Source organism: Staurois parvus, unplaced genomic scaffold (assembly GCF_062004578.1).
Source record: "Staurois parvus isolate SC_StPar_1 unplaced genomic scaffold, SC_StPar_1.0 ptg001051l, whole genome shotgun sequence".
Taxonomy (NCBI): domain Eukaryota; kingdom Metazoa; phylum Chordata; class Amphibia; order Anura; family Ranidae; genus Staurois; species Staurois parvus.
In genome coordinates this window covers 6,003,500-6,028,844 of record NW_028318847.1, presented here as the reverse complement: position 1 = coordinate 6,028,844, position 25,345 = coordinate 6,003,500, and the positions used below count along the sequence as shown (strand labels likewise).

The following is a 25,345-nucleotide window of genomic DNA, read 5'->3' as shown; positions in this document are numbered from 1 at the left end:
GTGTACAGGTGAGCGGTGGGTACAGTGCTGTGTACAGGTGAGCGGTGGGTACAGTGCTGTGTACAGGTGACTGGTGTGTACAGTACAGTGTACAGGTGAGCGGGGTGTACAGTGCAGTGTACAGGTGAGCGGGGTGTACAGTGCTGTGTACAGTGCAGTGTACAGGTGAGCGAGGTGTACAGTGCAGTGTACAGGTGAGTGATGTGTACAGGTGAGCAGTGTGTACAGGTGACTGGTGTGTACAGTGCAGTGTACAGGTGACTGGTGTGTACAGTGCATTGTACAGGTGAGCGGGGTGTACAGTGCAGTGTACAGGTGAGTGGTGAGTACAGCGCTGTGTACAGTGCAGTGTACAGGTGAGCGGTGTGTACAGTGCTGTGTACAGGTGAGCGGTGTGTACAGGTGACTGGTGTGTACAGTGCTGTGTACAGGTGAGCGGTGTGTACAGTGCAGTGTACAGGTGAGCGGTGTGTACAGTGCTGTGTACAGGTGACTGGTGTGTACGGTGCAGTGTACAGGTGAGTGGTGTGTACAGTGCAGTGTACAGGTGAGCGGGGTGTACAGTGCAGTGTACAGGTGAGCGGGGTGTACAGTGCAGTGTACAGGTGAGCGGAGTGTACAGTGCAGTGTACAGGTGAGCGGAGTGTACAGTGCAGTGTACAGGTGAGCAGTGTGTACAGGTGACTGGTGTGTACAGTGCTGTGTACAGTGCAGTGTACAGGTGAGCAGTGTGTACAGGTGAGTGGTGTGTACAGTGCAGTGTACAGGTGAGCAGTGTGTACAGGTGACTGGTGTGTACAGTGCTGTGTACAGTGCAGTGTACAGGTGAGCAGTGTGTACAGGTGACTGGTGTGTACAGTGCAGTGTACAGGTGAGTGGTGTGTACAGTGCAGCGTACAGGTGAGTACAGTGGGGTGTACAGGTGAGTACAGTGGGGTGTACAGTGCAGTGTACAGGTGAGTACAGTGGGGTGTACAGTGCAGTGTACAGGTGAGCGGGGTGTACAGTGCATTGTACAGGTGAGTACAGTGCAGTGTACAGGTGAGCGGGGTGTACAGTGCAGTGTACAGGTGAGCGGTGAGTACAGCGCTGTGTAGATTACAGGATGAATCGCTCTCATCACCGTCGTGTATCAGTGTGGGTGGGAGCCTCTCGCGTTCTCCCGGCCGGTACTACGTAACATATCCCTCCGCGCTGTCCGTCTCAGACACGGCGAATGAGCCGCACTCCCAAGCTAGGCGGAAGTAGCGAATGCCGAACGGCCGTCAAAGAAAACACACCGCGGGGACACGCACTAGCCAACGGTAATGCTTCCAAGCGACGTTCCGACGCCGCTTTCCGTTTCCCTGCCGTAGCTTTCTTTTCATTCCCCCGAGCAGAGAATGGGCGGCGGAAGGACACCAATGCCAGGGACTATTTGTGACGGTAGCTGTGCTGCGGCCTCGGCCCCGTCCGCCATCTTGAATGTTAATGTTTCCTTCCAAAGATATATATTTATATAAATATCCCACATCCCCCCCAGTCGTCACCGGTGCCATTTAACCCCTTGTGTGTCAGGGGCTGGAGTGAAGTTTGTCCTTCGTAGCCCGGACCCCTCCTGCACGTTGTTTCCATAACGACTTCGACAATCTGCTATTTACATTATAAATCCGTTTTCTGCCGTTTAGGGTGGCCGTCCGATCGCCGGATCTGAGGGAGGTGATCGGTCATCCCAGCTCAGCCCAGGTACTCTTTTGATTCTTACAATGTGATGATGATGATGTGGTTTCATGGACTCCTCAGTGTTTTCTATGGCCCAGATGGAGATGTACCGGGACAGGATGTCATTCTCCATCTCTAGCCGTGTGTGTGTGTGAGATCTCCGTCTATTCCTTCCCATCCCCCCATTAGGCCATATTGGCTGTGCTGGGCTCAGGCCTGATTGTCAGCCATAGGTGCTCCTCAGAGGTGGGAGCCATGTTATCTCATCTGTTTGTAAACACACGGCCACACAACGTTTAAATGCCCCTTCATCCATCCTGACGTCGGAGCCCCATGGTCATGGTGGACAACCAATATAAATGAAGAATATGTAGATGTGTGCCGGGCTTTGTACACTATGATCTCGCTTTAGAAATCCCTTCGTGCGACAGATCCCTTTAAAGCCAGCCATATGTGGCTATCAGAACCAAAAAAATGGAACCGATTCCCCCATCCACACGTGTTCGGTGATTGGGGATATCTTCCCAGCTGTGCCATTGTATCCCGACAGAGGGAAGCCTTCCCCACCCTTAGAATACACAGATCAGCACTGCTGGCTATAGTCGGCGCCACCAATCCGGAAATTTTACAGGCTGGTTGATGGCTAGATAGACATCTGTTCAACCAACCTGCCCATACATGGATCAAAATTCAGCCAAACTGGTCAAATATTGATTCATGTATCGCTGGCTTAACGCCGAGCACACGCAACTCTGCGACGCCTTGACACAGAGGGGCTGCATATTTGTCTTCGCAAGGTAAACAAAAGGCGTGCCGAGAGCGCACGCCCTGCCCGCTCCCAGCACAATTACCAGCGCCTAATAGGTCCCAATCGCTACTTGCCATTGGGAGCTTTCCGAATTTGTGACAGCCCATCAAGGCGGTCACATGACCCCAATCCCTGGCCTGCCTACCGGTATCACAGACCCCTTAAAGGGCCAGGAGGCGCCAGCGCCAAGGGGTTAATTTATTGCTTGAAATATCAGAATTTGTTCTTGGATCCGAGTCCCAGAGTATTCCTTTCACAAGAGCAACTCCTAATTCCTCCGATGTTAGAATACACAGATCAGCGCTGCAGCTGTCAATCGACTTTTATCCCACAGGGCGGTTGAAAAGAAGTCGTTTGGTAGATTGACTTTTTGTTCAATTGCTGTTGATCGCAATTGGAGAGTTCAGCAATATCACCAATCAATGGCCACCTTAAGGCCTCGTTCACACTATTCGTGCAAAAAAAAAAGATTTGACTTGCATCAGTTTACATACATGTTTCAGTGAGTTTTATACCTGTTGCAGATTCCTGCGCAGAAAAAAATCTTCACATAATACTAGAGGTGTGGTGTGAACAGGGCACATCGAGAACAATTGATTTTGTTGTGCGCAGAGCGCAAAAAACTGATGTCTCTGCACCATGGTGTGAACAAGACCTCAAGCCGAAATAAACCCTCCTATCGGTTCCAGCCAAGAAAGCTGCCATCTTAGCTGCTGTTTGATCTGCAACTGCCATGGTGCTGCACGTGATCAGTTCTAACACCAGACATTTGATGGTTTGACAGTTTGGTTTAGAGCACAAGCAAATGTGACAGTTAAAATTCTGGCATGTTACTATTTTTTGAAACAGTTACATCAATGGGTTTAGTTCCGCATTAACTGTCAGTACAGTCTATACTCACCCTCACTATGCATATTTTCGCTCCCCCCATACTCTCTTTCCCTCCTATTACACAATTTGTTTCCCTTTTAATACCTTCAGGTGGGTACCAGCCCAACACTTCCTGTTTTTTTGCCTAGGTGAGATGATGTTGTCTCCCTCCCCTTTCTGGATTTGCATAGGGTACTCACATCACCCATTCCAGGAGGCTTTGTGGCAATCCTGCGAACACTTTGCATGCACCAGGCAATTTTGAGCACATTGCACATATGCAGGAATGCAACATCTGGATGGGGGGGGTGACGGGGAAGACCAGGTGCAAGAACCTGGAAGCGACACCCAGCCCCCTGATGATGTCCATAAAGAAGATAGAGATACAGGCATGCAGTGGCAGGTTTCAATAGACAATGCTGGATTCACTGGGCATATGAGTATGTCTTTGTTTTGTTTTTTGGGGGGGGGGGGGGAGTCATACTTGTAGACCATTTTCTCCCCCTGAAGTCTGGCCAAAAAGCTCCTATAGGTAGGTGTGACGCTTGTTGAAAAACCTTTGTCCATCAGCCAGCTGCAGACGCTGATTAGCAGATTCTGACCATCAAGAGGTTCTGTGGCAGAATGGATGGAGCGATCCGTTCAGCTTTTCCCATACAGCCTACTGGCTGGACAAAAAAAAACAACAAATCTCTGACCAGCTTTGGGGTGCACTGACACTGCGCATGGTTGAATTGAACAGTGCTGATGCCCCCCCCCCATCCCACTCCATCACTGGTCTGCACTCACACCATAGCTTCTGTGCTCAGTCATCTATGGAGGATCCTTTTGCTCGGTCATCTATGGAGGATCCTTTTGCTCGGTCATCTATGGAGGATCCTTTTGCTCGGTCATCTATGGAGGATCCTGTGCACGGCACATCTATGGAGGATCCTGTGCACGGCACATCTATGGAGGATCCTGTGCTCGGCACATCTATGGAAGATCCTGTGCTCGGCACATCTATGGAGGATCCTGTGCTCGGCACATCTATGGAGGATCCTGTGCTCGGCACATCTATGGAGGATCCTGTGCTCGGCACATCTATGGAGGATCCTGTGCTCGGCACATCTATGGAGGATCCTGTGCTCGGCACATCTATGGAGGATCCTGTGCTCAGGCACGGTTTGCACTCACACTGTAGTGAACTGTCCTTGGAAGAGGTGGTCTTGGGCACAATACACGTAATGGTTTGGAGCACTCATACTACACAAATGAACCAGCCCAAGGGGGTGACCTGTGCCCGGGCATTACATTTGGTTGATATTTAAACTCAGGCTTACAACAACGCAGTTCAGTTTGGAATCATTAAAATGGCATGTGTGAACAATTCAGACAATGCCTTTATTATGCCAGCCCTATAATAATAATAAAACTGCCTGCATTCACCCTGTTGCCTGTAAACCAGTCTTACAAGAGCTTTGTGGGAGTTTCTCCCTTCCAGATCCTCCATTAAAAGGTTATTTTGTAATGTTCGTTCTGAAGCCGTAACTAAACATACATTGTAGTCCAGCAACAATGTCATCATTCGGTGGTATGAGGAACTGTTTTTCTTGATTCGTAAATTCCTACATGGAGCATGGCTGAACATCTGGGTGTGTGTTTTCAGGACATTTAAATCCTGTGTGTGTTGTTGCGTTTCATTGGCTGCTGACAGAGTGAGGGGGAGGGGTGTTCTCTCCGTGTCATGCCCTGATTATGTGTTTTGCTTCATAAAGGCGAGGGCTTTAAATTGTGACGTACACATTCTTTTGTGTGGTTTAATTGTAAGGCATAACGTGAAATGCGGTTTAGTAATTAAGTAGGAGTTTCTTCTCATGTTTCCTCTTATAATGCATGTCCTCGATATGCAGCTTTCTGTGTCATTGGTATTTTTTGAATGTATAGCGGGGGCTCTCTTTTTAATATACAATCTGTTTCTGGCATCTGATATTGATGTTGGTTTTGAATGAGCTACCCCTGTTATTTTCTTCTCTTCTGTTTAATGAGGTAGGGGTTAGTACAAGTTGTGCGGTTGGCAGGGAAGGGGTTACAATCAACTAGCTGTATGTGTGTACTGCAGAAAGCCACAAGGTGGCAACATTAAAATACATTTACATTTCCTTTTTCAATATTGGCAGCTTTTTCCTCAAATTAAAAGTTTTTATGTAGTCAGTTTTGGATAGACTAGGAGGAAAGGATAAGAATTTCTGCCAGGTTTTTATTGATGTCTGTGACCCCATTGGCTTTATTCATTGTCCGTCCTTGTGGCAGAAAGTGATGGGAAATCAAAAATGTTGCAGTTGTCATCAGAACAAGAGTCGCAGGGAGAAATTTGAATGGGGTTTTCTCTTCTGGGGACAGCTAGACAAGAAATTCCCCTAATTTTTTTTAGAGCGTTAATCTCCATTCCTGTTACCTCTTTGGGTCAAAAAGTGAAGGGACCCTCCCCCAATATGACACAGACAGCAAAAAAAAAAATATCACACAAACACTATATTGACAAAAATATTGGGATACCCCTCCAAATCATTGGATTCAGGTGTTCCAATCACCTCCAGGGCCACAGGTGTTTAAAATCAAGCACCTAGGCATGCAGACTGCTTTTCTGTGAAAGAATAGGTTGCTCTCAGGAGCTCAGTGAATTCAAGTGTGGTACCGTGATGGGTTGTCACCTGTGCAATAAGTCTATCCTTGAAATTTCCTTGCTACTAAATATTCCACGGTCAACTGTTAGTGGTATTAGAACAAAATGGAAGCAAGCTGAGTGGGGTCAGCGCCCACTGTCTGTAAATTCAATAGCTAAAGACCTCCAAATTTCGTGTGGCCTTCAGAGTAGCACAACGACAGTGTGTAGAGAGCTTCATGGAATGGGTTTCCATGGCCAAGCAGCTACATCCAAGTCTTACATCACCAAATTCAATGCAAAAGGTTGGATGCAGTAGTGTAAAGCATGCCGGCACTGGACTCTACAGCAGAGGAGAGGTGTTCTCTGGAGTGACGAATTGTGCTTCTCTATCTGGGAATCCGATGGACGTGTCTGGGTTTGGTGGCTGCCAGGAGAACGGTACTTGCCTGACTGCAATGTGCCAAGTGTAAAGTTTGGTTGAGGGGAGATTTTGGTGTGGGGTTGTTTTTCAGAGGTTCTGCTTGGCCCCTTAGTTCCAGTGAAGGGAACTCTTAAGGTGTCAACATACCAAGACATTTTGGACAATTTCATGCTCCCAACTTTGTGGGAAGAGTTTGGGGATGGCCCCTTCCTGTTCCAACATTACTGCACACCAGTGCACAAAGCGAGGTCCATAAAGACATGGATGAGCAAGTTTGGGGTGGAGGAACTTGACTGGCCTGTCCTGACCTCAACCCGATAGAACACCTTTTGGGATGAATTAGAACGGAGACTGCAAGCCAGGCCTTCTCGTCCGACATCAGTGCCTGACCTCACAAATGCGCTTCTGTAAGAATGGTCAAACATTCCCACAGACACACACCTACACCTTGAGGTCAGTCTTCCCAGCATAGTTGAAGCTGTTACAACTGCAAATGGTGGGCCAACTCAATATTGAACCCTACGGATTAAGACTGGGATGCATTAAAGTTCATTTGCGTGGAAAGGCAGGCATCCCAATACTTTTCGCAATATAGTGTGTGTACACAAGCACACTCACTGGCCACTTTATGAGGCACACCTGTTCAATTGCTTCCTAACACAAATTGCTAATCAGCCAATCACGTGTCAGTATCTCAATGCATTTAGGCATCTAGTTGTGGTGAAGACGACTTGCTGAAATTCTAGCCGAGCATCAGATTGGGGAAGAAAGGGGATTTAAGTGACTTTGAATGTGGCATGGTTGTTGGTGCCAGACAGGCTGGTCTTAATATTTAAAAAACTGCTGATCTCTAGGGTTTTTACAGAGAATGGTCTGAAAAAGAGAAAATATCCAGTGTGCAGCAGTTGTGTGGATGAAAATGCCTTGTAGATGTCAGAGGAGAATGGACAGACTGGTTTGAGATTACAGAAAGGCAACAGTAACTCAAATAACCACTTGTTAAAACCAAGATATGCAGAATACCATCTCTGAATGCACAATGCATCAAGCCATGAATCAGATGGGCCACAGCAGCAGAAGACAACATGAGGTGCCACTCCTGTCAGCTAAGAACAGGAAACGGAAGCTACAGTTTGCGCAGGCTCACCAAAATTGGACAATAGCAGATTGGAGAAACGTTGTGTCTGGTCTGATGAGTCTCGATTTCAGTTGTGACATTCAGAGAGTAGGGTCAGAATTTGGCGTAAACATGAAAGCAAGGATCCATCCTGCCTTGTATCTACGGTTCATGGATGTGCAGCCAACAAATCTGCAGCAACTGCGTAAAGCTATCATGTCAATATGAACCAAAATCTCTGAGGAATGTTTCCATATAACACCTTGTTGAATCTATGCCACAAAGAATTGACAGTTCTGAAGGCAAAAGGGGTTCCAACCCGATACTAGCAAGGTGTACCTAATAAAGTGGCTGGTGGATGTGTGTGTGTGTTCTTTTTTGTTTTAAAAGAAGCTAATCAACATTAAAGAGCATGATCCATAACCTGGTAATATACAATATATGTTTCTTGCACATCCTTCTTCTCCAAAGAGATAACATTGTACTTTAGTACATCCTCATTTAAAAAGGCAGCCTACAAAATTATTTCAAAATATCAAAAGCTTATAGATGGTGGTATCCCCAGCTAAATCTGTTGTACATATCCAAACTCTGCAACCAGTTGGATCTTGATTGTTAGTTGGACAGCTTGGGGTATCCATCACTTTTTAAAGTTCCTTATTAACTTCTTCAGGGATAGAATACCACTATAGCCCATAATTTTGTTGAATATGGATGTCATGTCTCACAGCCTGAGTACAATGGATGATTGCTATGGCCACCCCTTTAGCCAAAGAAGGATCATTAGGCCTTCCTCGCCCAAGTGAGTCACCTATGATGTTAGATTGGATAGTCCCCAGATCACCTACATCAGCTGCTTCTGCCTCCAACAAATGTCTGCCCTTTTTGCTTCAATTAAATTTATGCGGTATTAAACCCCAAAACAAAAATGTACTAAATTGCAGCTCACTGTTTCTTGGATGAGGTGGTTGCATTCGTTTTCATTTAATTTATCTGGTGATTCAGCCAGTAAGTGTTACTTTAAAAGACCGAGCTGTCCAGGCAAAGTAGCAGTTAGAGGGTTGATACAAATCATTTAACACTGACGGGTGCCTACAATGGTCAGCTATTTTTTCATTTCTATAAAACGTTTATAAATGTCTGTACAGAATTTAGAAAAATTGCTGCTCAACCCAATTCAGTCTGTGTGGTTAACATGTGTAAGATGGTCTCAGCCTTGTACCACTCCACAAGCCACGCCCTCTGACATGTTTCACCCCACATACCCCGGGATTTCATAGCGCTAAAGTGCAGAGGCAGGATGGAAAAACGTATGCATCACTGGCCATGAAGATGAGAGGATAAACGTGCAAGTGATTAGGATAAAGATGAGAATGGCTAAGAAATGGGGAAATAGAGTTTGAAACTGAAAGAGGTGGACTATATACATTCTCCTTCTTAGTGTAGAGCGGCAGTATAAGCATTAGCAGGTACCTGCAATAAATAATTTATCCCAAAAGGGAAAAATCGTTACTGTAACAGTTTATAAAGTTCTAGTTGGCGTTTAGCTTCAATTCGTTAGTCAACTCTAAATCTACTAGTCTGCAACCATGCCACCTTGACACAGATATAGCTGGGTCTGTAGTGGTTGCTAGGTGAAGGGTTGTATGAATATGTTGAAAAATTTGTATCATTGTTTCTATTTTGCATTTTGCTTTAGGATTTTATTAAATCTGGTTTTCTTTCCTGTTCATGGTGGGACACAGAATTTAGAGATAATTGAGTTGTACCGCCATCTACAGGAAGATTTAGACACTGATCAGAAACAAAAGCGGTGACCAGCTTGGTATAACCTCTCCCACTCCAGCATGCCTCTGTAAAGGGATTAATGACTTTTCTTTAAAGCAGAGCTCCAGTCTCCTGTGAAAGAAATAAGTCAGCAGCTATAAAAAATATAGCTGCTGACTTTAGAAAAAAAAAAAACCAGCCACTTACCTGTCCCTCAATCCAGCTGTGTGCTCACCCCAGCCAGGTTCACTAGGTGCCCTCTGTCCCTGGCGCAGTCATCTTAACTGTGGGCATCTGGCTGTGACAGCCTCGCAAGCAGTGCTGTGCATTGTGAATGGTCCTGTAGACAGTGTCCCAGAAGGTTAACTGTTCTTACTAGTCTTTTTTTTTCTAGAATACTAAGTTGAGTGTTGCATTACTTGAAGGAGCACTCTTTTTCTGACATTCAGAATGGGGTAACACCTTCCCGTCAGTGCTCCTTATCTGAACAGACAGATTGTTTTCACCTCGGTTGGCCCTTGCTGCCGCCTGTAGTGACCTAATCAACTGCTGGCTTTTGAAACTGCTCTGCGTCTAGCAGTCAGTTTGTAAGTGCTGAAGGTTCTTACCTTTTATTCAAGTTAAGTTATTCCCATTTGAGGTCAAACACAAATCTGAGTCTTTAAAAATGGATAGTCTCACAAATCCTTGCCTGATAAGGTTGGCCCTGAGGAGTGGCAGGCAGCTGCCATAACGCCCAGGCTTAGAGAGACCATTTTGGCTCCAATTGATGTGCCTGCCACCTAAAGAGGGAGGTACAGCCTGTGACTTCTATTAGTGCTGCTACCAGTCTAGGGTCCCGGAAAAGTCTCAAGACTACTAAACGCTTTCACGTGCACATGCTATTTTCAATATTGTTTATGCTGAGTGAAAAATTCTGATAAATGGTTTCTACCTTCCATTTTGCAATCCAATGTCCATTTTAGGAAGCCTTTGTTAAGAAGTGGACAGTTTCCACAGTGGATACAGCAGTGTTTCGTCTTGATTAAGCATTGATTATCTGTGTAGATGATGGCCCAGTATTTAAAGAGTAAATTCACTTCTGTTGAGAAAAAAAATCTACTCTCTAGGTGATCAATGTACACTGCATTGATTTTAACTAACTTTGTTTGCAGATTCCCACCTTTCTCTGCTGTGAAGAAATAGCTGCTTGTTGTGTACAGAGTGAATCTAAATGGGAGTGACTTCTCCATTATAAATTGGCTGGTGCACATGCATTGTTCTAATGAGAAAAGTTGCAGGGTTTGCATTCCTTTGGGTGTATCTCAATACATCTTACATTTCTTTTACAGAGGATGCCTAAAATCTAGCTTGTATCTTAGGGCAGACTTCTGTGAAAACCAGTGTGTCGATCACACAAGCAGGAAATTCCGTTTTCGGGGTAGTTCTGTACACTAACTGTATACAGGAGGCCTCCAGGTTGCCACATTGCATTGTATTTTCCAGCAAATTATAATGCCGAAGTTTGAACATGGCTTGTATAGCAGCTATATTTTCGGTTTTCACGAAAGTGGAGTTGTCCCTAAAGGACTCTATAGATAAATGATTAGAGACACTCTCAAACACGTTGTATTCTCTAGCAGGCCCTGTATTGCAACCTTCTGCAGCCTGTTCCAAAAGCCACTTTTCATTCAAGGTGTTTCCAATGTGGTGTCCCCTGCATGCCCACCGTTGTCCCTTTTTGGGATCTGAATTTGGTTCCCTAAGCATATGAATAAAACTGCCCTTTTGAACCTATTGGGATAGGGATATTTCACTTTCTATACTTTACTTACAAAGTTGTATTCCTTGTTTTGATCATCTCTGCGAAAGCTTTTCTGAATTTGGTGCCTTTGTCCTTCAAAGAACCTTTTTCTTGTCTTGCACAAGGACAAGCCTAGAGTTGAAGCCTGGAGTCTCCTTACTTCTGAAGGTGATTTTGGCCCTCATCTTAACCAGGGCATTGTGCTTCTATTTGTTTTTCCAGCCCCAGTACATCAGAGGGAGATTTCTTGAAAATTTTAAATATAATTTGTGCTGTATGCATTTACTTTGCAGCACTATTCTAATGCTACTGGTCTTCATAAATGTAAACCAGCTTCTCATTCCATTTCTTGGTGGCTCAAATAGATAATCATTTAAAGTTCCACTTTTCTATCAAGGTACACTTTACTAGATCTGTGAGTGCTTTCTGGACTTTTTGGCATCACAACTGCTTCCCATGTTGTTCATTAAAAGACAAGTATGGTTTTTTATTTATTTTCTCCCATTATACTCACCTAGGTGGATGCAGCATCTGTCCCGCTGGCTCTAAGTGTGAGAACTCGGTGATCATATGACCACTGATCTCTTGAGTTCTCACAGCCGCTCTGAGCAATGACTGTCAGTCACCGCTGTCTGCTCTGCATCCCCCCCCCCCTCCCAGCACTCACTGGCAACTGGCTTCGGCTATGGAGGTGGAGGGAGTGGCTCTTTCAGGCTCTGGGTGGATCCCGACTTTGAAGTCGGGATCTTTCCCCAGCTTGGACTGGCTAAGTCGGCTGAAAACAGGTCACAGGAGTGCAGAACAAACTGTGACATGAGAAGTACAGCCAAGAGGTTTGACTGTACTTCTCCTTATTAAGTTTTACCACCCCTTTTGCCCACCCTTCTGTAGGAGTGGTGTTGGATGTCCCAGTTGTCTCCGAATCCTGTGTCTCCCAATGAATGAGAAACAGAAAACTTGATTTATTTGCATACATTGTAAATTCCCTTTATTGGAAGTTAGGGCTCACCACTCAGTGTTATACCTCACTCTTGATACTGCTTTGTTACAGAATAAGGCATGCTGGGTATTGGAGGAGTTTATACCAAGCTGGTGTCTAGTGTTGCTTGTTAGTGTCTAAATGTTCCTGTAGGCAGCAGTATAGCCGAGATGTTTCTGAAACCTGTGTCCCTCAATAAACATCCAAGAAAAGGATTTTACAGTAAGTAAACCAGTTTTTTTTTCATTGGTTATATAAATAAATATAAAATGGACCTTGTTATTGTTTGCAGGTACCATCATTTGACCCATTCTCAGGTCCTATTCAGAGTGAGACTAAATGCAACTAGGCCAGGCTGAATGTTGGCATGAAGTGGTTGGGCGAATCCAAGAACATGGTAGTGAATGGCAGGAGACATGGCAACAGGCTGTCCCATGAACACCATCGGAGTCGGGCCAAGCTGCACAGATCAGGAAGAGGAAATTTAAGAGGCACTAAAAATGTTTCTGATAGAAGATCAAGCAGATGTAAGTCTGCCTTCTATATAAATGTCGCTGTCATTTTGTATTCTTTTGTTTTAGTCTAGTCTCCTAATTTCCTATAGTCTTTGATTACTTTTCTTTTTTTAAATCCAAACTTTTCTTTTTCTAAGAGGTTTTTCCATTCTACGTTTCCTGTGTTAATTAAATTCTTGTGTATTTTTGTAGGTAGTGTTATATCTACACATGTTTTTGAAACTCAGAGCCGTTATGTACCTTCATCGGGAATGACAGCTAAAGAGCTCTGTGAAAATGATGACCTTGCAACAAGTCTGGTGCTGGACCCCTACTTAGGGTTTCAGACTCACAAAATGAATACAAGGTAACAAATTCTTAAGATGTTGCTTCAGGAAAAAAAATTAAAAATAATCACAAATGGCAAGGTGATTGCTGGCTTTGTCTACTTATTATATTATACTGTGTGGCCACGTCTGGTGACAGAGTGGCCTAGTGACACCAGCAATAATGTGGCTGTTTAAAGTGCAATTTCTTTTTCACCTCTGCACTTACTGTTCCACCAAATCCTGATGTTTAGTCATCATATCAGGGTGGTATCCCAGCACCAAAGCTCAGCATGCACGGCTCAGTATACATTCACAAAACCTATTGCTAGCAGGCAAGTTATTTATTTTTTTTAATTTAATTTTATTTTTTATGTGGAGAAGTGACATACCAAGTCTCCTCTCATGTAAAATGTTGCTTGCCGCAGCCTTTAGTAAGCTTGAGTTTAGCGCCATTCTTACACGAAGTACATTAATCTGGGCGTGTTAATGCAGCAAACTAGTTTAAAGGATAAGTTCACTGTTTAAAAAAAATAATGAATGCACATCTTTATATAGGTAAAAAAATGTGCATTTATAATTCTTATTATTATTATTATTATTATTATTATTAATAATAATAATTTTTTTTTTTATCAGGAGCCTGCAAAGCATTGCACCTGTCATACTACCTCGCACAGGCAGTTACACAATGACAGGAACAACCATCAATGAATTACCTAGAGAGCGCTCTCCAGCTCTCTGGTAGTTCATCAAAAACTACAAGCTGTCAGCCGCAAAGGCTGATGGTAGTTTTAGTTTTCCCATTCACAGAACTCCTTTCTCTACTTCTTCCTCCTTCCTTTTTTTTTTTTTTTTTTTTTTCTTGTGACTGTGGGTGCTAGAAGATTCCTGGCTTACTGTCACTAGAGGCGGTGGATTGGGGGGAGAGGCTTCAGCAGTGGGAACATATTACATTACATTACAAAAAAGTGTAAAACATGTAACATGTTCCCAAAGGTGAACTTAAATTTTAATTGGGTCCAAACTCCTGACTGTGTGCTTTTTGTTCTGCTTTTACGTATATTATAATAATAATAATAATTTACGTGATACAGCTAAATTAAAATAAACCTGAGACCCCACATGGAGTCTTTTCACACTGGTTGTAAAGTTAGTAATCAGAAATCATTATATTGTTGGAAACCTTGGATGTAATATTCATGTCAAATGTAATGCATTTATTTATCTATTTCTGCATTAATACATTATAAGACCGGTGAAGAGAACCAGGTGAGTACAGAGCCAATAGATGCCCTACCTCCCACCCTAGCACAGCAGTTTTCTTTTCCTTTTTTATCTTGATTTTTGTCATAAAGAATACCACATGCGTGCATTTGATAGCTGTGCTCGCAAATCCTTAATGGGCAGTTTTACCTAAAACTGTTTATTTTGCCTTGATTGGCCTGTAAACGAGCCAGATCCATCACTATATTGTTAAAGCACCCAATACCTAGTGTAGAGTTCCCTCTGTACACCTGAGGTGGTTGTAACAGTCTTGCTTTTAAGTTGATCAGTTGTTTGAGCTCTGATGATGTTTGGTTAGGTTATTCCAGAGAATCCAACAGTGACACTGCAACAGTCTTACCTTTTTTGATTGGAATTTCTTGAAGAATGTGGAAAATGACCTGGCATAATGCCATATAACTTCTGTCTTGATCACAGGGGGAATAACAAGGGATTTTACCCCTCCCTTTGCCTTCCTTCCTTGCTTTATTATCCTGTATTATTTATTTATTTATTTTGTCTTTTTTGTGTGCTTACTTCCCAGTTATAGTTGAAGTTTCAAAAAAGTACTTGTTGAGCTGAAAAAAAAGATTTTGTGTTCTTGTTTCTTGATCCTTTAATATTATCTTTTATAATTTTATGATCTTTAGCAAAAGAAAATAAAAAAAAATCATATCTTGTCATTTTGAAAACCCACATCACTAAAGACAGTGTTTTTGCATTGGTAAATCTAGTAACATTTTGACAATTCAGTTGAAAATTGTGATATTCATGTATTGTATTCAGTAACTCTGTTGTGGGCCCATTGAACTGCTAGGTGCAGATAATAAAGAAAGCAATGTTTTTTCTTTTTAATGTAGCACTGACACCTGCTGCTTCAATTTTATGTCCATCCTACCAATACTAAAGCTAACAAAATCTAGTTTTGCCAAGAAAAACTATAGCACTTTTTCACGGCAATATTTGTGTGATGTGGCACTATCTATGGAATCCTACAGTGCACATATTTTTCTTCCCAGGTTTCGTCCAATAAAAGGGAGGCAGGAAGAGCTAAAGGAAGTGATTGAAAACTTCAAGAGAACTGAACATTTGGAGAAAACCTTCAAAAATCTAATATCTGGTGACTGGTCACGACACTATTTTCTTAATAAGAATAAAGCACAGGAGAAACATTTCAAGGAACATGTACGTCTATTTTTTTGTCTACAAGGTTCTTTATATAATGGCAAGCATCTTGCCTGGAAATCGTTTCCTGGTTTGTGGAGGGAAGCTGCCTCTGTACCTGCCTGTTATTCTATGTTCTGATAAGCAATGACTTGATAAATCTTAGGGTAGAAACTTTGTTTCTTTGAACTGAGAAAGGTTCGTGAACTGGTTTTGGTCTTTATGAATAAAGGATCCCAGTGGAATTATTCCATGTTTGTCCAGCTAGGGGGTAGGCCCCAGAATGGACTCAAGATCCGTTGAAGGGATTTTATCTTCTAAAATTTTCCATTGCACCTGTCGTAACTAGAAAAGTATAATGCTAATATAACTGGTACATAATAGGTCACAGAGTAGGGGTTGGGAAGGGGACCTGTAAGTGAAAGTTCTGAAGAGAAAACTCAGATCCCCTTTCAGGACTGAATGGCCAGAAATTGTGATTGTGTATAGCCATCCACAGGTATCCTATATTTTTATGTCAAGACCTGTCGACTACGTCAACTGCAAAATGAGTTTCCTTGTCCTTGAAAATGCATTGAAAAGAAAATCTCTTGAGGAAATTATACCAAGTTCATGTCGTTGGCGTTTGAACCAAATGTGTGACAAATTTAAAAAGGACAGGACCCACCGAGCAGAGGAATCTGGCAGTCTTGCTGGGTGAGGGGTTGCCTTGGCACTCCATGGGTTTAACATGGTTCCTTTTAGGGGTTATTTCACACATAGTGTAAAACGCCTGTCACCGCAAGGACAGAAAACAGTTGTTTTCTGCGTGTCCCATTCACACTGCATTGAACCCTGGAGCTGTTCTAAAATGCAGACATGCTGCATTTTATCACAGCGCACTGTACAAAATCACATGGCACTATTCAGCAGCGCACCGCCCTGCTCTACAGCACCATGAGTGAAGTGTGCACTTTACATAAAGTTTGTCCCAAGCCCTGAATCGTGCACCACACTGCCCTGTACTGCAGCTGGGAACGGACAGCTGCTGGACAGGTAAATCCTTACGACAGCTGTCAGTTCCTCTGTAAACCCAGCCTTAAAGTGCTGGTCTAACAATTGTGTTACGTTACATTAGGATTTATCCTTTAAGTCCACATTATGACTGACAAATTGTTTTCTCCTTATAGGTGTTTATCTATTTGAGGATGTTTGCAACCAGCAGTGGGTTTGAAATATTGCCTTGCAATCGTTATTCTTCTGAACGAAATGGAGCCAAAATAGTTGCAACTAAGGAATGGTATGTATATGTGTCTGTGCATATTTTTTTTTTTTCTTTTTCAAGTTATATGCAGTTTTGTGTAGTAAATATACTAGTTGGCAAGAAACCTGCACAATGCTCGGTAATGAAATCCTGTATATTTGATCCTGCAACAGGAAACGTAATGACAAAATAGAACTACTTGTGGGATGTATAGCTGAGCTTTCTGAAGCTGAAGAAAATATGCTTCTGCGTCATGGAGAAAATGACTTTAGTGTCATGTACTCAACAAGAAAAAACTGTGCTCAGCTATGGCTTGGGCCAGCTGCCTTCATCAATCATGGTACGTTCAAACATCATTTTGGGATACAGCAGCTAAAATGCCAGGACTTGCCTTTATCTTATCCAAGATTAATTATCGTGACACCCTCTTACCAGCCAAAACCACTTCTCCAGTCCATTTTGAGCTCCTTGCCTCCAGTTACTCCACTACTTGCCAGTTCCAATGTTCTCATTTGATTAGCTCCTCAGACTGTTTCTAAGCTCCTTTGCAGATTCTGCCCTAAGCACAATCTCCATTGTCCTCTTCGCTCTTTTACCTTCAGGACTTTTCTCACATTCCTCCACTTTGCTGGAAGTGAAATTCAGCATTTAAAAACTTTACATGTCCTGAAACTTGCCACTTCTTACAAGAATACAATGTGATCTAAAATATTCTCTTCTGTGACTGATTTATTAGATCTGAGAAGGCACAGTTTGTCACTCTTTCTATACTTTTAGATTGTAAGCTTCAACACAACTCTTGTCTATTGTACCATACATCTTTCTTTGTTTAAAATGTGTTTGTGATTTTAATCTATATTGCACACATTTTAATAGCACATTCCCTTAGGCGAGATTTGAATAAAGCTATATGGGAAGATCTTTGTACTACATGCAGTCACAGTGTAACCTAGCTACACTTACCTCCTTTCCCTTTCAGCTACATAAGGTTTAATTGTTCTGTTGAGAGAATATGATGATGTGTAATTAAAATATAACTAAAAAGTGAGTAATGGGGATAGCAAATATTTTAGGGCTTGTCTACACTTGCGGTAATGTTCAACAGCCCTCTAAAAAGTAGCCTGCCGTGGGTTGCTTTTCAGAGGGCTGTTGACAGGTGGCTGGGAGGTGGTATGTTGCCCCATGCTGTCTGCTTAAACGCTTGAAAGATGACAGCACTACTCCATAACTGTGCGCATTATACACAGTTGTAGTGCAGCCTCATTCACTTTTTAACAGGTCATGTTTGGTGGAGGTACTACCCACCAAGTGCGTCATGGGGTATAATTGTGGCTGAAGAGCAAAGCAGTGTGGCTGCAGCATGTTTACCATCCTCTCTGGCCACTATGTAAGGTTATGGTTCAATGTAGTGGCTTAAAAATACAGTAGCTTAGCTAGAGTTTATTTTATTGTCTAACATTTCAGATAGAGTGCTAAGGAAAATTTTAGAGTTCTATCTTTTTGGATACTAATTCTTAATGTTTCCTTATCCACCTACAGATTGCAGACCTAACTGCAAGGTAAGTGCTGTACAATAGTGCATACATTTTTATTAGAATTTTTTTTCTTGTTCCTATCTGAGAACGGTAATCAAATATTGGCTTTGGACTTCCAGTTTGTATCGACTGGGCGCGACACTGCATGTGTCAAAGCACTGCGTGATATTGAGCCAGGCGAAGAAATCTCTTGTTATTATGGTGATGGCTTTTTTGGCGAAAACAATGAGTTCTGTGAATGTTACACCTGTGAAAGGTAATGTATTTTTTTTTTTTCCTTAAATTAAGAGATTTATGCTATTTCTGGTCCTCTGCTTTCTTCAGTCGTTGACAATGCAACTATTCCGCATGTGCACAGATGTTACATTGACTCTGACACCCATCTCTAGCTAGAGAGTGCACTGCACATCACGTGCACCATATAGTACACAGAAAATAAAAAAACACCTAGAAGCGAGTAGAAGCAGACTATAGCAGATTTTCTAGGAATGAACTACAAGTACCATCATCCTTTGCGGCTAACAGCTTTTAGTTCTCAATGAACTAACAAGGTGCTGATGAGCGCTCTGGTAGTTCATTGATCTTCCTGTCTTTTCAGTAACTGCCTGCCCGTATTGGAGGTACGAGCAGACAGCCACACAGACAATCGTGTGTGTTTGTGTGTGTGTGTCTTACCGAACCATGCTGGAAAAAGCTGATAACCACAGTAAAAGCTGTTGCATCTGGTACTGCTCCTATCCATTATTGAAGATCTTAATTTAATGTTCTAAAGATGTTGGCTTTTATTAAATAAAAACAAAAGCAATAGGTACTGTTTATCTAGCAGAGCTTTGATTAAGCCTGTTGTCTCTCAGTATCCCTGTACTGGAGATTGATGGGGGGAAAGAGACAAGTGTTTGCCACAAGCCCACTGCAGATAAGTAGGAACTGGGCCCAAAAGAAATGAAGATTTCTCCATCGTTCATTGAGGGACACCGCTTGATGGTAAGAAATGTAGGGTTATACTGCCGACTACCAGATAAATGGATACTAACCACATAGAATACTGAAGGCTTACATCTTTTGTAGCTATAATCCCTCCCACCCCAAACCTGTTCAGTGTGCTTAGAAGAGTGGTTCTCTTACTTTCTGATATATGTTTTGCTTGAACTGATTTTCTTTTTTTTTTTTTTTTTTACCATCAACAGCTACTTGCAGGTTCAGGTTTAATTAGAGATCCTAGAAGTCTCACCGGTTAACCGAGTGCTGGTTTTCTCATTTCGTTAAAAGAGAAGTGTTTGGGGGGAAGAAAAAATATTTATACTCTCCCATATGGCTGCAGCATTGGTCTAAAGATGCAGCTGTCCCCTGCTAGCTCTAAGACTGAGAACTGAGCAATCACATGACTGTTGATCAGTCAGTCACCGCTCTCTGCTCTGCCCCTGGAGCTCTCACTGGCGAGCTTTGCTGTGACAGGGGCAGAAGTAGCTGTCTTAGGCTCTCGGCGCCGTGCAGAGACACTGAGCCAGCTGCCGGCCAGGCATCTGGGTGGATCCCGACCTTTCTCGTTGTGCTGGTCATCTGTGTTTGGGTGCGCCAGACCCACAGGTTGTTCTGCTCCTGGATGTCCCTGGGTTTTTTACTATCACACTGTGTCCCTCAATGGACTTTAAAATAATTTTACAGTGAGTACAAAAATCCTATTTTTTAGTCCATTTGTGAACAGACCGATTTAATCTTCATAAAAGCTGTTGAATAAGAACAAAAACAATATATGGTATATTTTATAATGCAGTGAATGTGACATTCGCCGTAAAGTGAATCAATCACTGTATTTTAAAATACAGGAAAGATATGTCTGCAGTGAATGTTTGGTGACTTTCATCTTCACTGCTGTCATGTTCAAAGACTGTGGTGGTAGTACCTTACTATGAGAACATAGTTGTAAGTAGACAACCTCTGCTACAAAGGCTATATGTGTGGTGATTAGAATGACACTTTAGAGTTGGTGTCTGAATTACGTTAGTAAACAAAAGGATATACAATTGAAGAATGAGAAAAGAACAAACAGGGCGCACAGGCCTAGTGCATTACCATAAATTGTTTAATAAGAAATAAAGTAGGTGTTGTACTCACAAACGACAATAAAGTCAAGGCATGTCATAAAAGAACAGCTTAGTCAACACTGCGCTGAGTAACAGTCCACAATAGGGAGTGTATACATCCAGTAGACTGACGCGTTTCGAGGACTTGCCTCTTTCTCAGTGGCTCTGAGGAAGAGGCAAGTCCTCGAAATGTGTCAGCCTATTGGATGTCTACACTCCCTATTGTGGACTGTTACTCAGCGCGGTGTTGACTAAGCTGTTCTTTTATGACATGCCTTGACTTTATTGTCGTTTGTGAGTTCAACACCTACTTTATTTCTTATTAATCATTTTTTATGGTAATGCACTAGGCCTGTGCGCCCTCTGTTTGTTCTTTTCTCTTTCAGTATATTTGGATTTTCCCGGTCTATTGAGGGCAGCAAGGTGTGCATGTTCCAGGACATTCTTAATGTGGTTGCAGCCTGCATCGAGTCCATCCCAAAGCTCAGGAGCATTTGTGTTTGCTGATACAATTGAAGAGTTGTAATAGTGTTTGTTACTCTTTTTAGGCGTGCAACTGGTGCTTTCAAATCACGCGTAGGTCTTAATGAACCGGGTCCTGTGATCAACAGCAAGTATGGATTACGGGAAACAGACAAACGTTTGAACAGACTCAAAAAGCTTGGTGACGGCAGCAAAAATTCAGATAGTCAGTCTGTCAGCTCCAACACAGATGCAGACACCTCTCAGGAAAAATCTAACTCATGTAAGAATTAGTTGCCTTTATGTAATTTTTTTTTTTTTCACCTTTTTTTTTTTTTTTTTTTCCTTTTGTCTTAATGTGTATATGTGGGGAACAAACCTTTATCGTATATTTTATATATATATATATATATATATATATATATATATATATATATATATCTATATACACACACACCCCTTTCCCATGCTTTGTCTCTTTTTTAAAAATACTTCAAGTACATATAAATACCTGTTGATCTTCCAGAAATCTGAGCTGCACTGCACCACCTCCTCCTCTTAATAACATAAGGAGAAAGTTGATCTGTAGTTCAGAGGGAACAGATGGGCAGAGCTCATAACATTGCTTGGGAGCAAAGGCAAAGTACACATTTGACTGGCTTTGGCTCTCCTATAGGAATGCAGTAGTGTTAATCTGCTTTCTTCTCCCTTTGTACGCATGCACAAAATAAAAAAAGCATTCAGTGAATAGACAGCGGAAGAGTGGCAGATAAACGACACTACTGCTTCCCTATATGGCTAGAAGTACAGCGGGACTGTACCATCTGGCATTAATGAAAGTATGAATTTTACACTAGACAGAAGGGATCTGGACATGGCATAAACATCAGCATAGGTAACGTTTTCCAACAGATATCACCATGCTGTCTGCTTGGAGTTCCACTTTTAAAGTGATTGTGTCATGAGGCAAATTTTGAAGCAGCCACTTCTGTCTTGCTGAAAATGCTAGTTTACAGGCTGTTATGCTGGCTCACTAGATTTAACATTTTGAGTCACTCACCCAGACCAGGTGTGAGTTTCAGGTAAGAGTCATATGATCTTATTTGGAAGCAGTTACTCAAAGTACTGAAACTAGTGAGTCAGGCTATTGACACGGAAAACACACTGATGGCAGCCTGCGTGTCCCACATGACAGGTTCCCTGTTAAAGGATAAGTTTCCCTTTGGTAACATATTTGCAGAGAGCGCCTGCCCACACTCCCTACCCCCAATTCCCACTGTGACAGCAGGCAAGGGGTCTTCTCCCTGCCCCTGCTGTCACAATTCAAAAGCGCACCGCTTTGCCATGTCATACATTCACAGAATTCTGTGCATGAATGATTAAACTACAACTAGCCATTGCGCCAGACATCTTGTAGTTCTCAATGAACTTTGAGGGTACTGATGAGCACACTTATAATTCATTGATCTTCCTTCTCTCCAATGACTGTGTGCCCATACAGGAGGTAATGGCAAACCTCTATACTGAGATTCTGCAGGAGCCTGGCATTGCACCTGTGATCTGCTGATATGCTCATATATATAATCGTAACATATCAGCAGAACGCTGGTGCAATGCCAGGCTCCTGCAAAATCTCAGGATAGATATATATCAATTATGGTGAACTTAACCTTTTTTTTTTTTTTTTTTTTTCATCTCTTGTGCTTTACAGGCAGAAACAGAAAATCTTCAGTTGGTGTGAAGAAGAATGGGAAAAGAAGAACGTTGACAAAACAGCCTATGTCACAAATTCCAGTTTCATCCTCTTCTACCTCATCAAAACTCTCTCATATAAATAATTCCAGGGTACCAAAGAGACTAAGAAAGCCTGTAAAGCCTTTCCATTCTAAAATTAAGATGAGAAATCACTGCAAGCGACCAGAGCAGAGAAATACTTCAAACAGGCTTGAAGTAGGGAACGTAGTACTTAAAGAACCTAAAGTAGTGTTGTATAAAAACATGTCCGTTAAAAGGGATAAAGAGAGCGGGGGACCAGCAAAGTTGAAAGAAAGCACTGGTTGTTTAACAAGACATGCAGCAAGAGAATATAAACTGAATTCTTTGAAAGGTGCTCTTGGTGAATCATCTTGTTCATATATCACTCGAAGCTCTATGAGAACAAGGAACTCTGTGGAAGCGTCTGATGCTAAGCTTCCACCAAATTCTTTGGATGTTCATAGAAGCAATGGTGGAAGTGTTGTACCAGTGCACAGAACTGACTTTGAAGAACAGTCATTAAATAACAATGAACTTGATCTTGACACCTCAAACACACAGGAGAGTAGACATCAGACAAATGGTCTGTGTAAGTCTAAACGGAAGTCTAGACAGACCAAACACTTGAAACAGGCTGCTCACATGGCTGTGTCAAATTGTGATTTTGAATTGTCTGGCGAAGATAACAATTTGCCAAACATAGTAAGTTCACATTGTGAGTTGGATGCTATAAATGCTGTTTCTGATAGTCATGCTGATTATAAAGATCTGAGGACATCTTCAGATGGTTGCCCTGTTGTCAGTTCAGAAATAAGGACAAAAGAAATAATCAGAACTGTGAAAAGTAAAAAAAGCAGGCGAATCACAAGATATGATGCACAATTAATTCTTGAAAATAGCACTGGAATTCCAAAACTAACTCTCCGTAGACGTCATGACAGTAACAGCAGCAAAGGAGAAAAGGAAAATGATGGCATGGGCTCATCCAAAATTAGCATTAAACTGAGTAAGGATCATGAAAAGGACAAGAACAGTTTGTATGTAGCAAAACTTAACAATGGTTTTAACTCAGGATCAGGTAGTAGTTCTACAAAACTAAAGATTCAGCTTAAGAGAGAAGAAGAAACAAGAATGTCCTTTCCAGAGGAACTTCATGAAAATGGTGTGTATTGTAAAGATGCATTGTCTCTGCTGGGAACCAGAATGGAAGTTAACAACTATGATCCTTATGAGGAAGAAAGTATGGAGGATTCTTCATCAGAAGAAGAGGGAGAAGATGAATATGATGATGATTTTGAGGATGACTTTATTCCTCTACCACCAGCAAAACGTTTGAGACTGATTGTTGGAAAGGATTCAATAGACATTGATATATCCTCCAGGCGGAGAGAAGATCAGTCTTTGCGTCTGAATGCGTGAAATATTAATATTTTTTTAGGTTGACCTCAACAGTCATTTTTACTCCATTACCTATAAAATAAACTTATTCCATTGAATTATTCCTTTACTTCAAAAACTGTAAATTTTAGAGACTGCACTTGTTAGTTCACTCTGAAATGTAATTGTAGAAAGTGTACAGCATACCAACTTAAATTTTTAATTTTTACTGTACTTTTTAACAGTCTTCTTATGTGCAATTTTGAGTTAAAAAAAAAAAATTGTCATTTGGGTCGTGTTGTATATGGGAGGACAATGTACATATTAAACTTTCCACACAAGACAATAAAGTATAGTAGTGTGGCTACCCAGTCATATTTGTTTAAACCCCTAGAAGCTTTGTCATTAATATTTTAACAAGAATCACAGTAGTAACATTACACTTTTTCCATATGTTGTTATCACCAGCAATGATTACACCTTTTCAAATTTATTTGCTTATTCAGAAATCTATTTTTACTGTACCTCTATACTAAAAGTTCTGTCTGTGGCATTTTTTTAGCAGCAAATTCTTCATTTGGGCTTGTTTACACTAGGTGCATTGTTGTGCGTTTTTGTTACATTTTTCACAACCGGTAGAATGCATGAACATGAGTAAATCCATTAATTTCAGTAGGGTCCTTTCACACTAACACATTGCATTAAGATGTGTTGGGCAAAAAAGACCTGCATGCTACATTTTTGGTTCCTTGAGCTGCATTTATTTCCTTTCAAGTCAATTGAATGGGATCCTCCTCACAGCATGTAAAATGCATCCAAAAACACATGCATCTGGTGTGAATGAGCCCTGAACCTCTAATTGATTCAAATAAAAATGTCAGAAAATGATATTTGCTTATCTTAGTAGCACATTTATGTACAGGGCCTAGCCATATGCAGAATAAAAGTTTGGACATGGGTGTATTTATTGCTTGTTATATAAATATAAAAAACTTATATTTAACACTTAAAATTTTAGATAAAATTTGTTCTTTTGAAGACTGATTGGTGCTTATTTTTTCATGGAAGAGGCTGTGAAAATAAGGTGACAAGGATGAAATGTATCCACTTAAATGCAGCTGTCATCTACATACACAGAAAATTCTTGTCCTCTCTTGCAGTTTGGCAAAGCTACAACTGACTGAATGTTATGAACATTCTGACAGGGAGCTAAAGGTATGTTACTTTTCCTTTGTGTAAAAGTTAACTGTATATAATGTATATATGAGTGTGGTGAGGAGTTTCATTTCTGCCATAAAAAAATGATTTACCGTAATAGTTAAAACTTAAGTATTCATGACAATAAAATAGGAAATTGTAAACCCAAGTTTATTAATGATTTTGTTTTTAATCATTTTCTTTCATATTTAACTTTTTACATTTTATATGTTTTTTTTAGACTCGAGCACACTAAATTTCACATTGTTATAACATCTTATCCAAATGAGTTGGTGATTTATGTATAGGTAGCATTCAATGCAAATGTGAATAAAAAAGGTCATACCCA

The 25,345-nt window shown here is 41.6% G+C and overlaps 1 protein-coding gene across 1 annotated transcript; it reads left to right on the top strand.

The window, feature by feature from the left end:
• Positions 1-1,168: 1,168 nt before the first annotated feature.
• Positions 1,169-25,345, top strand: KMT5B (lysine methyltransferase 5B). The gene is made up of 11 exons (XM_089658107.1): positions 1,169-1,304; positions 1,668-1,725; positions 12,386-12,620; positions 12,801-12,954; positions 15,199-15,364; positions 16,513-16,622; positions 16,760-16,926; positions 18,126-18,145; positions 18,241-18,377; positions 20,754-20,950; positions 22,379-25,345. The coding sequence occupies exons 3-11, from the start codon at positions 12,461-12,463 to the stop codon at positions 23,839-23,841; spliced, it is 2,574 nt and encodes an 857-aa protein (XP_089514233.1). The 5' UTR covers positions 1,169-1,304; positions 1,668-1,725; positions 12,386-12,460; the 3' UTR covers positions 23,842-25,345.